This window comes from Trichoplusia ni, unplaced genomic scaffold, assembly GCF_003590095.1.
Source record: "Trichoplusia ni isolate ovarian cell line Hi5 unplaced genomic scaffold, tn1 tig00002984, whole genome shotgun sequence".
In the NCBI taxonomy this organism is placed as follows: domain Eukaryota; kingdom Metazoa; phylum Arthropoda; class Insecta; order Lepidoptera; family Noctuidae; genus Trichoplusia; species Trichoplusia ni.
Window position 1 is genome coordinate 180,539 of NW_020800313.1, and position 13,690 is coordinate 194,228.

The following is a 13,690-nucleotide window of genomic DNA, read 5'->3' on the forward strand; positions in this document are numbered from 1 at the left end:
GTAATGATAAACACAATTATTTCCATTAATTTAATTTTATTGATATAATCAACGTAGGAGACCTCTATAATATAGAATCTTCGTAATATAATGATAAATTACAAGTCAAAATATTATACAAGTGAGACCATGTAATTTAAAGAAATGGATTTCATTCAGGAATGCCTGTTCTAATGACTACATTGAATATATTGGCAGTGACTGGAGAAATACGATATACTTGAGATACATGTAACATACTATACTCCGTACCGGCGACGCCTCGTACTCTAGACCTAGCGGAACCTGCGACGCCACGCAAGTTCCAAGCTTCTAATCACAGATACTTAAGCCTGATGCACATAACACCAGCTAGAAATCCTCATCAAGTAGCCTGGCGCTGTTACTGTTCTTTATTCTAAACTATTAATTGAATTATGCTAATGAATATAATGAATGCTATTCCTAAATCTCAAGTGAAAATCCATTTCAAATAATAACTAAAGTTATAAAGGAACAAATCACAATGTATTCAATGATAATACATAAATCATGTTTACTAACAAAGACTAACATAATATCACTATAATGAAATAGTAATCAAATCCATAATATAATTAAATACATTTTTCTAATTTTCACTTTGCACAAAAATAAGAAGTCTTCAACATTCCATATAATTCCTATATGTTTTATATATTTATATCCTAATGTATAACCATTAGTTGAACTAATGCGGGACTAACCAATCTAAAATCAAAATATCCTGCACACCGTGGTTGTTACAGATATTTCCTATAAAATGCACGAAGACGTCCAGCTCACATGTTTCACACTAAATACTCTATGTTGTGCTCACGTTAAACTTATACAATTTTGGGGTCAAGACAAAAGCACCTATCTTACACAGGAAATGTCATGTTGATTGTCATCTTAGAATTTAGGCCATTATATCTACATGTGGTGTTAATTTTAGTTAAACATACGTATTTAGCGTTCCACAACGCCAAACCTCATAGGTTAAATGATACAGATGTTAATTTAAGATTTTATAAATAGAATTCTTTAATTTCAATAGACGTAAGAAATTTTAGAGATTCATGTGCATTTGTGATAAAGCTAAAAATAGATGCCAAGTTGAACATTCAGTGGAGACGCTGCGTATTAATTTAGCTATGAAATGTATAAAGCTGAGAGTGATGAGATAAATTTGGTTCTTGTCACAGAGTGGTTAATACTAATGGAAGAATTTTGTGACAATTCAAAATAATTTGTCGATTAAATTAACACCTGTATGTAATTGAAATGCTCCGGTCGGTCAGAAACTTCACAAGTACTCGTAGTTCTAACTTCACGAAACATCCGCACTGAGTAACATACATGGAATAATCTCACATTCATGCATACGGACAATAGTCCATCAAAGGCGGAAAAATCCGTCCGGTAGTCTTTATATATGGTTTACGTTATATACATCAGACTTTAGTGTTGGCTTCGGACATTTACGACGCTTTCTTCTCGCGCTGCCATTGGTTGATCTTCTCTTTAAGCTCAGTTGCTGAAAATATAAACAAATCATTTTGATGTGTCCTCTTGTGGTATAAAAATCTTTAAATTGCAATCTCACATTTCCATCTTTGTGGACATTTGTAGGCTTTAAATAATTACCTGGACGCAGTTGATCCTCGGATAGAGGTTGTCGGTTAAAGGGATCGGTGGCGCTGTTCAATAAGTGACGCAAGATCACCGATCGGTCCATTATCTGTAACAAGTAATGTATAACATAACATTAAAAAGTCACAGAAAACAGTAATAAGAAAAAAGTACCAAAAAAGAAAAAAATAATATTTGAAACTGAAATGACGCTGAATGACAAACAGACAGTAAATAGAGGTCTTATGTCGCTTACCTTCCCAGATGGTAATAAAACTGGGTCAGTCATAAGGGTGTCCATAAGCGGGTCTCTGAACTCTTCAGGAGCGTCAGCAAATTCATCACTTTTCTGTTGATTGGATACTGAAACAGATGATATGAGAGTTAGAATAGTGTAATTTAAAATGTCTTAAAATCGGAGATGCTCAATATGGACAACAAGCTTGAAGAATTTATAAAGCAAAGTGTCGTATACTACGGGTTACGCTTAATTTAAAATGATCGTTGTTTTTAACCTGTGGTTTAATTATCACGCAAAGAAAGTCAATGAAAGGTAACTTACTCGCAATTTGATAAGCATTGTCTGCGAGCGACTTGAAGCGCTCTATTTCCGTTGGTGTCTTGATGCACGACTTGGCCAGTCGCACGGCTGCTTCCTCGAACAACTCTTTACGGAATGATCTCTGCAAAATTAAGTTTATTTTTAGTTTGATGACCATTTGTACAGTGATGTATGAAGCTGTCAAAGTATTGTTGCGCTCAGGCTTAACACAGCGATTTTAAAGTTATAAAGTATAATTACATAATACATTAGTTTACTATTTACTCGTCGCTTTTAATGTTAATTTATACAGACTAACGTACTATTAGGGTACCTATATTCGTCATAGGTAAAGCATAAACATGTGTTTATGTGGGTAAGTTATAATTAAAATATGTAAGTACCTCATCAGCGGCGAGTGCAGCGTGGAATAGTGGTGAGTCCAGATGCAAGTAGATGTCTACCAACTGGCTGAGCAGCCGCCGAGGTTCCCATCCATATTTCTCTGGCCGACGGACCTATATAGATTACGGAAAATTTCCATTTAGAATAGCAAGAATATTGTAGAAATATGCATATATGAGTATGTTTTAGAGATTGATTAAGAAAGTTGAATATACCGGTTGTTTCAATTATTTTACTAGAATCAGATTGTACTTAAAACTATTTTCCATATTACATAACAATTATAAGAATTTATTCTGGATACTGGCAAAAAGGTTTTCCTTACCTTAAGGTTTTTGCATTTGGGTCCGCATAGCTGCTGGAGGTTGAAGTTAAGCATGGACGCGAGCCTGTCGACCAGCTCGGCCCGGAGGAAGGGCTCCTTGATCTCCACTGTCAAATACTCTAGCATGTCCACCGTCTCCCTGGACAAAAAAAGAAAAAGATAGTCTATATTGTTAATTTACTTCCTCTCAGCGAATTATTACCTATTTATTACTATTGGTCAGTAAAATTTCACTCTACCTTCAAGGAGAACTTGTGGTTCCATTTTTTCCTCCTACAATAAATAAAGATAACACAAGAAATACTCCAACTCTTGGGGAATCATCAGGTCAGAGAAATTTAAGCTGTGAAATTACAGTTCAAATTACAGCTCTAATATGCTATATCATGATCAAGTGACACTTGAATAAGTAGGTAAATACGGACATGTTTTAATTTTCCGTTTTAATCGCCTCGTGGATGCGCTTCGGCGCTGGCGCCCGCCGCGCCCTCCTGCGCCTCGTGGATGCGCTTCAGGTACTGCGGAGTGAGTACTAGTAGTGTGTACCTGGCGAGCGTGAGGTATGAGCGGCACTGCCTCTCGTCCTGCGCGAGGGCCCGCGCGCGCGCCTCGGCGCTGGCGCTGGCGCCCGCCGCGCCCTCCTGCGCCTCGTGGATGCGCTTCAGGTACTGCACACAATACTACACGTTACCAATAGCTCTACAGAGCCCACTAGCCACCTGGGCCATAAGACAATAATAGAAACGTCTTACTTCGATAAAACCTTACAACTCAAAAATAGCATCGTTCTTAGAGGGTTTATTCCAATTTACCCCTGGAGTAAATCTGAACTCCGTAAATAATACACCGGAAGGAGAATAAATTATCCTTCATAAGTCAGTGGTTTTATCATAATGTTATGTTTTATAAAAAATCTTATGAAAATTTGCAATATATTTCTTAGAAAAACTTTTTTTATTAGGTGTAGGGTAGGTAAACGAGCCAATCGTTTTGGAGTGAAGAGGTAACAAACACGCACGCATGCTTTCGCATCATCACTACATATTATAAAACAGAACCGCTTTTTCTGTCCCTATTTCCCCTTGACTACTTAAATCTTTGAAACTACTCGACGGATTTTGATGCGGTTTTTTTTAATAGATAAAGTGATTCATGAGGGAGGTTTTTAAGTATAATCTGTGCATAGTTTCGTACAGGAATATGGTCAATTTTAGAGATTTCAAATGTATTTACTATTTGTTTACGCTTTCATTGCAGACGCTAGCTTAACCGCAAGAGATGCTTCAAAATAATGTTCTACAATATTGTACACCATCAAAAGATCTACAAAAAAGTCAGCGAGACATAGCTCTATCTTTTAAGGTCCGCTCACAATAACCCCTTTTTTGTTATAATTATATTTAATACTTTCATTGCAAACGCTGGCTCAACCATAAAAGCTAATTCAAAGTAATGTTCTACAATATTGTAGACCATAAAGAGATCTACAAAAAAGTCTGCAAGAGCATATCTCTATCTCTTAAGATTCGCTCACAAAAATCACTTTTTTTTGTAATAATTTTATTTTACACTTTCTTTGCAAACGCTGACTTTACCCCAAGAGCTACATCAAAATAATGTTCTACAATATTGTACACCATACAAAGATCTACAAAAAAATCTCAGACAGCATATGTCTATCTTTGGTTGACTCACCACAAACATTTTTTGGGCTAACAATTTTATTCCAATTGTTTTTGTTGAGATGGTACTAATCCTTATCAAAATAAATACAACAACTACGACAAGTATTCAATTTTCAAATTTCAAACGTTTATTGCAAAGTTTTTATTAGAATGTAGCGATGGTATGAATCCTTATCAAAATAAAGAACGCTAAAAAATCTGAGACGTATATTAGTACTGCTCCCGTGCGAAGCCGGGGTGGGTCGCAAGTTTATAATAAAGTGTGAGGTTGGATTACAAAAGAGTTAATCAAATACTAACCGTGAGACACTCATCAAGAAGGAATGTAGTATCGTTCATCAGCATGTTTATGAATTTGACGAACTGCCGGCCCGAGCGGGACTCCTTCACTATGGCCTGAAAACAAAATGTACCAATTTTTAGGACTCTAAAAGAAAGTTCCTTAGTACCAAATGATCTTTTAAAAACGGCTCCCGTACTAAGGAATTTAATCCTTATGACGCGGAGTTTTTACAAACATTCAAGTCACATACACAAAGATATCGTACCTGTTTATGTATGGGTCTTTCCCACATGCCCTTCAGTATAATACTGATGTGGAATCGGATTGTGAACTTGTCGTAGAACTCCGTGCTCTGTCCAGTAGTTTCTATATCCGTGTAGAACTTCATGAGGGCACTCGGCAAAGCTGTCTGCGACATCGGGTGGTCCATGAACTTTTCGTATACATTCTTCAATTTGAGGGGAACGGATAGATTTATCACGAAGAGAACTTCCACTATCTTTGCGACGAGGTACGGATTTTTGAATAGACGGGAGTGGCATATAGCGCTTAGCAACCATGTTATGATTGGGTCTTCTATGTAATCCGCCACGATTTGTGGTACATATCTGAAAGGTTTTTTTATGATTAGTTTCTTATAATCAATAACAATGTCCTAACTCTCTAGTAAAGAGTGATATCTAAGTGAAAGTTACTAGCATTATGTTTAGTATTTTCATAATATTTTTATCAGTCAATGAGTTTAGAACGAATAATTTACCACTGAAAGTTATAAAAACTTTTTCTGGTACGAAATCGTCAAGGGAAATTTATCAATAGAATGACTAATGTAAGTCGTATACTCACTGCACGGCAAAGAGCATGAACTCGGCGATGTCCTCGACGTACCACTCGGGCGTGGCGGCGAAGGCGTCGGCCAGCGAGTGGTCGGCGGCGGGCCCCGCGGGGCCGGCGGGCGCGGCGGGCGCGGCGGGCGCGGCGGCCAGCGCGGCCTGCAGCTGCTGCGTGAGCAGCGCGCACACGGACGCGTAGAACTGCAGGCTGCGCCGCATCAGCTCGCCCTCCAGCAGCGCCGTCTCCGCGCACTGCTTGGACCTGCAGCGGGCCACGCCGGCGATTGCATTATTACATCACTGACTGCACGTATAGAAGAGTGGTCGAGGTTACCACGCCAAACCCATTGGGCGCAACGTGAAGCGGGTTCGATCTCGAGTTTGGAGGACAAGTTGTTTGTATTTGTGCATGTCGCATGAATGTTTGTGTAACCTCCCGTAACACAGGAATTAAATAACTAAATGCGGGAGTAGTTTAAAAAAAATGTCCACCAGGAAAAAATATACGAGACGGAAGGAAATGTTCTTGAGTGATTTCGAAGACTTAGACTTAGCGGAATTGTGGACTAAAGCTAAACCCAAGAAATTAACCGAAAGGTCTGATTTGATTATGAATTGTATCGAACAATACCTGTGTAGTCTTTTGATTTGCCGGCGCCACCTGCGCAGTAGTTCGCGGTTGCGAAGCGCTTGGAAACTGTTACGCCACTGTGGCTCAGCAGCCATCAACTCTTCGATCACTTTCTGAAGATCACGGAATGCCCTGCAAGGAGAATCACACGATAATGACAACTGACCAAAAACTATCTGCAATTATTCGTTTTCTAACAAAATACTTTGCATCTTACGAAGCTATGTAAATAGGTATTTATTTTTTATGGTAGAAAATAGGCTTCATTCCAAAAATAATACATACAAGTCATTGCAATACACTTAGTTGATGATGACGATGAAGTGTCAACATATAAGTAGACAAACTCTCATATGTATATCTCACCGAATTCGTCGTTGGTGCGTGTGAAGGGCCGGTATGAGCGCAACATGGTGCATGTGCAGCGTCAGGAACCAGCACACTGTCTGGAACTTCGCTTCCGGCCATTTGTGGTTAGGGTCTTTATCTGGAAAACAAAAAAAAATGGTATAAACCATAATACTGCTAATGGGCACGTAAAGTTCACTTTAAGATCATAAGATACGTCACTAGCCTATGACTCTCAGCAAACTTTTTTTAAGGGGAGTGAGAGGTATCAATGGACGTGTTCTTTATCTATAACATTAATTCGCTTTATAGCTTTAAATAGAACAGTTTTTTTTTCTATTTTGTACACGATAAGTTAATACTCATAGTCTTTTGTATTATTACAGATCTATTAATACATTAGATATCTAACAGAGATTTCATTTTTTACTTTGCAAACTTCAAAAAAAAAACTCAGAAAACGTAAATACAGCAAACGGATACCAATGCAAATCGAAAGACAGACGCAAAACGTTCGAACTCAAAACGAACTAGAGACACACCCATTCTCGAATATTTCTTTACAGTGAATGAATGAATAAATTTGACGCCCATGTTTAAAATAAACATTTCCTCTTCATTTAGTAGCTACATGAAAATACGAGACATAAAAGAGTAGATCTAGTTACTGATATATAAACTTGTCTCATCTGTTTGTAAAAGGGGGCGCAGCACGTATTTAATACTAGCTGCTAGCAAACTTTATTTGGCCATACAAATTAGTTCTAATTAAAAGTTTAGGGGTTTGAAAAATAGATGTTGTCCTATTCTCAGACCTACCCATTATGCACATAAAAATTCATGAGAATCGGTCGAGCCGTTTCGGACTTCAATTTCGTACACGATCATTTTATATGTTAGATATCAATCACAATATTAGTTCTGCAGTCTTGGAATTATTTGTTTCACACGTAACACAGTTATTTAATAAATCATAATATTGTGTACATTAAAACACTTACTGAGTGAATCCAGCCAGTCCTGTGCCTCCTGAGCAGTGAAGTAGAGTCTGGTCTCGTCGCGGACGTTGACCCACGAGCCGGGCTGGAACGTGTACAGCGGGTACACGCGCTCCAGCTTGATGCGGACCGACAACAGCTGCAGTACCGAACACACGTTCAGCATGAAGCCATCGCCTGGAAATTACATATTAATATTAGACTCACTTGTGGTTACAAATAAATATAGCACTAATATTTCTTCTTTTTTGTTAGATATATGTATATATATATTTTTTGTTAGACACAAAAGGCAAAAACCTTTAAAACGTTACAATCATGACAATAGTTGCACGGTTCTAGAAGTATTTAAACTACTGTTAGACTTTGCTTTTAAAATAAAATAGTATTTTTCAATCAATCAACTGTTTCATTTTCAATCACTTACAAGTGGTAGTATCTAGACAAATGGATTTTCTTTAAAAAGGTCTAATTTTGTTCTTTAATACTTTCATTCAATCTCGTTAATATTCGACAAGGATCCTGATTTAAACTTTCAATTATTATTGGATTTATTGAGCTGTATATACAGGATAGAATGGAAGAAGAGACGTGTTGCGTCATCACCTTATTAAACGCGAAAAAGAGCAGGAGGAAGCCGAAGAAGAATACAATGTTATTGGGCTGTACAATCAGTATTTCATATTTCTATTAAGGGTTTCTATCACAGGCCAAGTACCTAAATCATATTAATTATATATCAATTTATGTACTCGTTATTTCCAAATTTTTATGAGTCTTTTTAATAGTTCGACGAACGACGTGTAAGCAATTTGTCTTTTAGTCATAATGCTCTGTTATGACCTGTTGCTATGAGTAAGCAGTTTACATATAGAAGGAAATCATGCTGAAGTTTTCCTTGTTCCCAGCCACATGTCTACAAATCTGTTTTCGGTACTAATTACTGTCTGATATATAATTCGCATGTGTTTATGAGTGAAATTATTCGTACTGTTCTTGCTACAAGCCGGCACCCTGTGTTATCGCGTGTTGTTTGTCAATACCAAGGTCTAGAAGTGTGCGTGTTACTGACACAGATTTTATAATAACAGTTATATTTGGCGACTCGATCGCAGACGATATCTGTTTGGGTCGTCTGAAACACGCCAAGTATAAATATTTACAGAAAACCATCAACAAGTATCGAGTAATAATTTAATTCGAATCTTGGAAAGTAAATTATTTGGGCGCAGGCCAATACAAATTCGTCTAATAGACAAGCGCGAGGTAAGCGACATTTGAACGAAATATGTGATCTATTTTTGCCAGTCTTTACTCGCAGGGACCAACTACGCACAATACTAACGCTTCAGTGTATTATTATCGTTGTCCGCGATAAACAAGCATAATGTCTTTATCAATTAGTTATAAGGAGCCTCGGCGGGCTTGTATCAACGAGGTCTCGTCGCAAATTTATAAATAAAAGAACAAAGCAATTTCAAAGCGCAATGTGTATGCAGTTCGTATACGAAAATACACGAACGTATTAATGTACGGATTCTTGAATCCGTGCATTCGGAGTATTGTTTAATTTATTGACTCTACTAAAACTTTTATGCAGCATCAGTGGTATTTTATTATGCTGTTTTGTATTGAAACGTTTATTTTAAAAGAGTTTTGCTTTGTTGTATTTTAACAGTGGTGTCTGTAGGTAAACTGCGCAGTCATACTTGAGACAAAGAGTAGAACTGTTTTAGAAAGGATGCTACTAGATTTGTACATAGCCTGCATAAAAACTGCAACATGCAAAAACTTAATTATTACTTAATAATTAACAATTTACTCACGCATAACTGTAGTTTCGGGTGCAACTGAAGTTCTTAGTCATTGAGCTAGCGCGCCATAAAAGTCATTCTAATAAGGTAGTGTTGAACTAAGAAGTAAACGATCTGTGACGGAAAGCAAGTAACACTAAATGCAAGGAAAATTGTAATAGGTAACTCACCAGCAAGAGATCGCTCATCAGTCTGCAACTGCGCTCGTCTTTCGTTCCTCTGTAGAAGCGCAGCAAAGTAGTTGAGAAGAGGCTCCCTAGCGTCGGGGCACAGAAGTATGTTGTGGCAGATGTTGTGTAGCGTGTTACGGCTTGCTTCGACTTCGCGTTGCAACGCGAACGCCAGGCTGCGGTCCCCGGACCCCATCGTGAACAAACGCTCTGCTAAACGAGGATTCTCTTCCGCAAACAATGATATCTGTTGATGATAAATATTCATTGTGATTAAAATATAGTTAATTTACATTTAAGACATTGAAGTGTCATCATTAGGAAAGGTACAATGGTTATGGAACCTGAATAAAAATTCAATAAGAGAAGTGTTTAAGAGTAAGGCGGCAAAGGTCCCTAAGTGTCTAGGTAGACACGATGTGCGTTACTCCGTCACACTGCGGTCACTACCGTGCAGTGTCATACTGCTTAGCGCACTCAGTTGCTCAGAAGTTTGACAAGAAGGTAAGTCACTACACTAGCGACTTTTCTTCGATAATAGTGGTGGTATGATGTCAAGCTGCACGTAGATTCGATATAATAATTGAGACCTCCAAATCACAATAAATTTAGTTGCAATTGGTGTGACTTAGCATTTTCAAGTGGTGAGTCCACACTGTTCAGGTATACTTACAGCAAAGAAGGGTCCGAGGAAGCTGACGCGCGCGATCTCCCGGCCGGGCGCGGTGGTGACGGGGTCGGGGCACAGGCTGGGCAGGCGCGCCAGCAGCTCGGCCAGCGGGCGGCGCGCGTGGCGCGGCCCGGCGCGCAGCTCGCACAGCGCGCGCAGCGCCCGCAGCGCGCCGCCGCCGCCGCACGCGCCGCGCCCGCCCAGCGGCGACACCGCGCGCCGCATCTCCTCGCGGATGCCCAGCACCAGCGGCGTGAACACCTGCGCACCCACGCAACATGTACCACCACTCCAACACAATTACATAACTACTTTTCAATATGGCGTCTAAAATTACATAAGTTGTACCTAGTTAAGTATTTCTCTGGCAATTATTTCTAAGTACAAGAAGACATCAGAGCAATATAATACAATGAAGCAATTGTAATTTCTCATAATAAAATGAATATTTTGTCGTACATAGGTAGTGTAATCTAAAGGTATGTGGTGTAAGATTTTCATATTAATACATTTAGGCCACTAAAGCATCATTATCAATACCAAATGTTCCGCTTACCTCTTCAAAGACTTCTCTATCGCTGTAGGTAGCAAGAAGGAGTTCGGGAATGAGGCCGGTGGGCGGTGACACTACGAGCATGTAAGGCAGCAAAGCGGACTTCCTGCATCTCTCCAGGTCAAATTCGCCGCGAAGCACAAGCACTAAGTGATTCACTAGTAATGTTCTTAAACTCTGAAGCAAGTCACTCAGAGGCGGCTCCGAACTTTTCTTCGAGTATTCCCGCTCGTATGAGTTGATGTTTGTGTAGAAACGTATAATGTAGCTAACAGCGAGACCTTGCGTGGGTATTGTCTTCGGAAGAGGCAATGATGGCGTTGGGCAGTCTGCTTTATCAGTTTCTGTTTCTGAACCAACTGGACCACTCGTCAACATATCGTCTCCGCATTCTTCACTGGGCCTTTTCGTAGTTTCAGTAATCGCAATTAGTTTCTGGTTGAGTGGATCTGAGCCGTCCGCTATCTGTGTAATGACGTCAATCAGGGCCCCTGATGCGAGCTCATCTAGGCTTAGTTTAGGGTTGTCAAGCAGTGCTGCTGCGACAGATGGCACGAATATTCCTCCTGCAATAAATGTTTATACTTACATCTTCCGACTTGTAGTTGATGATTCATTTTATTTTATACAAACATCTGAAGTTTTGGTATTATCTTTATGTAATAGCATGTATGGCATCTTTTAATAACAACAACATGCAAATCAATTTATCATGCACAGATTAATAGCTATTGAAACGAAAGTGGTACCTGCACTATCTTCTGACCATGACACTTGCAGGATCTTGGCGACAATATTCCTAAGTTGTTCTTCTGTCAACTCTGTGCAGCTCACTGTGCGCGACCGGTGTATTTTACGAGCTGGCGACGCAGTCGTATTGTCATTGTCATCCACCTAGAATTACACATTTATGTAATTGATGTGCCTCTGTCAATATATCATGCATATTGTGAAAGGTAGCTGATATGTTGATCTTTGAATATCCTTAATAATGTATAAATATATATTGATAAAATTTATCAGATGTAAAAAAATAATAACATGCTGAAAATAAACACAAAACATATCATAACACAAGTATAACTTTTCATTGCAAGAGAAGGAACTTGTGACTTGATTATATAAATTGGAGCAGTCAGGAGTAAGTCTTTCGATTGTGTCACCTACAGCTATGCTAAACTTCTGAAAAAGTAATCCCACATAAGTATGCACACCTTTCTTTGTATTTCATTTTCATTAGTTTTTGTCGAAAAATCATCTAAGTAGCCGTGTTTGCGTTTTTCAGGCCTGCCTCTGCGATGACACCCATCCTCAGGCAGACACTGCATTTCAATATCATTCAGATTATATTGAACTAAATGATAATGTTAAGACTGACACTTTACTACATCAATATATCAGAAGCTTATATAATATAAAACATTGTAAAAGTAATTGTTCAAAACTACCATCACACTAAAAATGGCATGTAATTGGTACATAAACTTCTCTTATATAATAGTTTCACAAACACAATTTAACATTGTAATGATATTGCATGTAAGTGCATTTGGCTTATGCTCCTGAAGAATAACAGTGGTATGATGTGAAAGGAAATATTTCTGATGAGTATGCATCCCAAGTGCACAAAGTTTACAATTTAGCAAATCTTACCATATTGAAACATACCTTTCAATTTGAAATTTATAGGTGCGAACCGATAGTACACTGGTCTATACTGATGTATTTATGGATTTAAATAAAAATACATAATAATAAAATAACATGCACATTTGCTTAATAAACACAGAAGGCCACTGAGAGTACATTCAAGGATTATGTAATTAACTAACCTCCATTGGTTCCTGTTGTTGTTCTGATTGTGAGTTCCTCTCAGACACATCATCCACCTCCATAGAGAGTGACCGCCGTGAGCAACTCGGAGAGGCATTGCTAGGCCGCGGCCGCACTGGGGATGGCTCCGCAAACTGTGCTGGAGATATTGACCGTGAAGTACTGTCTTCTCTTATTGAGGCCCCTTCAGAACCGCTTACTGTAGTTTGTGGTAAACTCGTCACTCTGACTGATCCACAACTCAACAGTGTGTCGTCACCCATGGAATCAAAGCTGTTGTACTGTCGTGTTTGTGACAGATCTGTCATCTTGGTATCAGGCATTTCATCCAATAGATTATTATCTGTCTTTTCAGTCACAATCAACCCGTCAGGTGGAATTTTTGACTGGTCATCTACTTCGCTTTTAACTCCATCGGCGAAATTTGGTTCTTTGTTTGTGTTGGCTACATCAGGAGTGGAAGGTTCTGTGGAGCCACGAGGAACTGCTTGTGAGGAGGTCTGCATATCTGGTAAAGGCATCGAAGCGCCTGGTGTGACTGGAGGGCTGGCTGGCGACGGTGCCGAGCCTGCGCCACCGAGAGCGGCGAGGCGCGCCAGGCGACGTCTCCGTATCTGCAAGCAACCGAGATGAGCTCCTGCAGCACGTGTGTCAGTCCTATGCACGCGCCAACGTCAAACACCAACGCTTTGTTTTGTTACGAAATTAGATTGGCCATACGCATTACGCCAAGGTTCGTTTACAAAACAAATTTTCTACTTACCTCTTCTTGACTCAGCTCACTCATTATGGAGGATTGTTATTCTGCACGTCGAGTAATAACTATTGAAACCACTATTCCTTTGAATTTAGTTTCAAAATTTTGGATAGGAAAGAAGAGCAAGCCACACAACGGCGAGTCAGTCACCTCGCTCAGCTGTTTGACGTTTGTGGTTGGTACAATGACGAGAAAGTATTGAAAATACACGC

At 39.2% G+C, this 13,690-nt stretch overlaps 1 protein-coding gene across 1 annotated transcript; it reads right to left on the minus strand.

Annotated features, from left to right (window-relative positions):
- Positions 1-19: 19 nt before the first annotated feature.
- Positions 20-13,688, minus strand: LOC113507644 (ubiquitin conjugation factor E4 B). Its single transcript, XM_026890538.1, has 19 exons — positions 13,485-13,688; positions 12,721-13,335; positions 11,638-11,782; positions 10,892-11,454; positions 10,339-10,596; positions 9,666-9,912; positions 7,685-7,858; positions 6,702-6,822; positions 6,336-6,467; positions 5,718-5,966; positions 5,137-5,479; positions 4,889-4,984; positions 3,450-3,571; positions 2,904-3,042; positions 2,578-2,691; positions 2,195-2,315; positions 1,889-1,995; positions 1,648-1,741; positions 20-1,537 (listed from the first exon to the last, which is right to left on the minus strand). The coding sequence occupies exons 1-19, from the start codon at positions 13,506-13,508 to the stop codon at positions 1,482-1,484; spliced, it is 3,720 nt and encodes a 1,239-aa protein (XP_026746339.1). The 5' UTR covers positions 13,509-13,688; the 3' UTR covers positions 20-1,481.
- Positions 13,689-13,690: the final 2 nt, after the last annotated feature.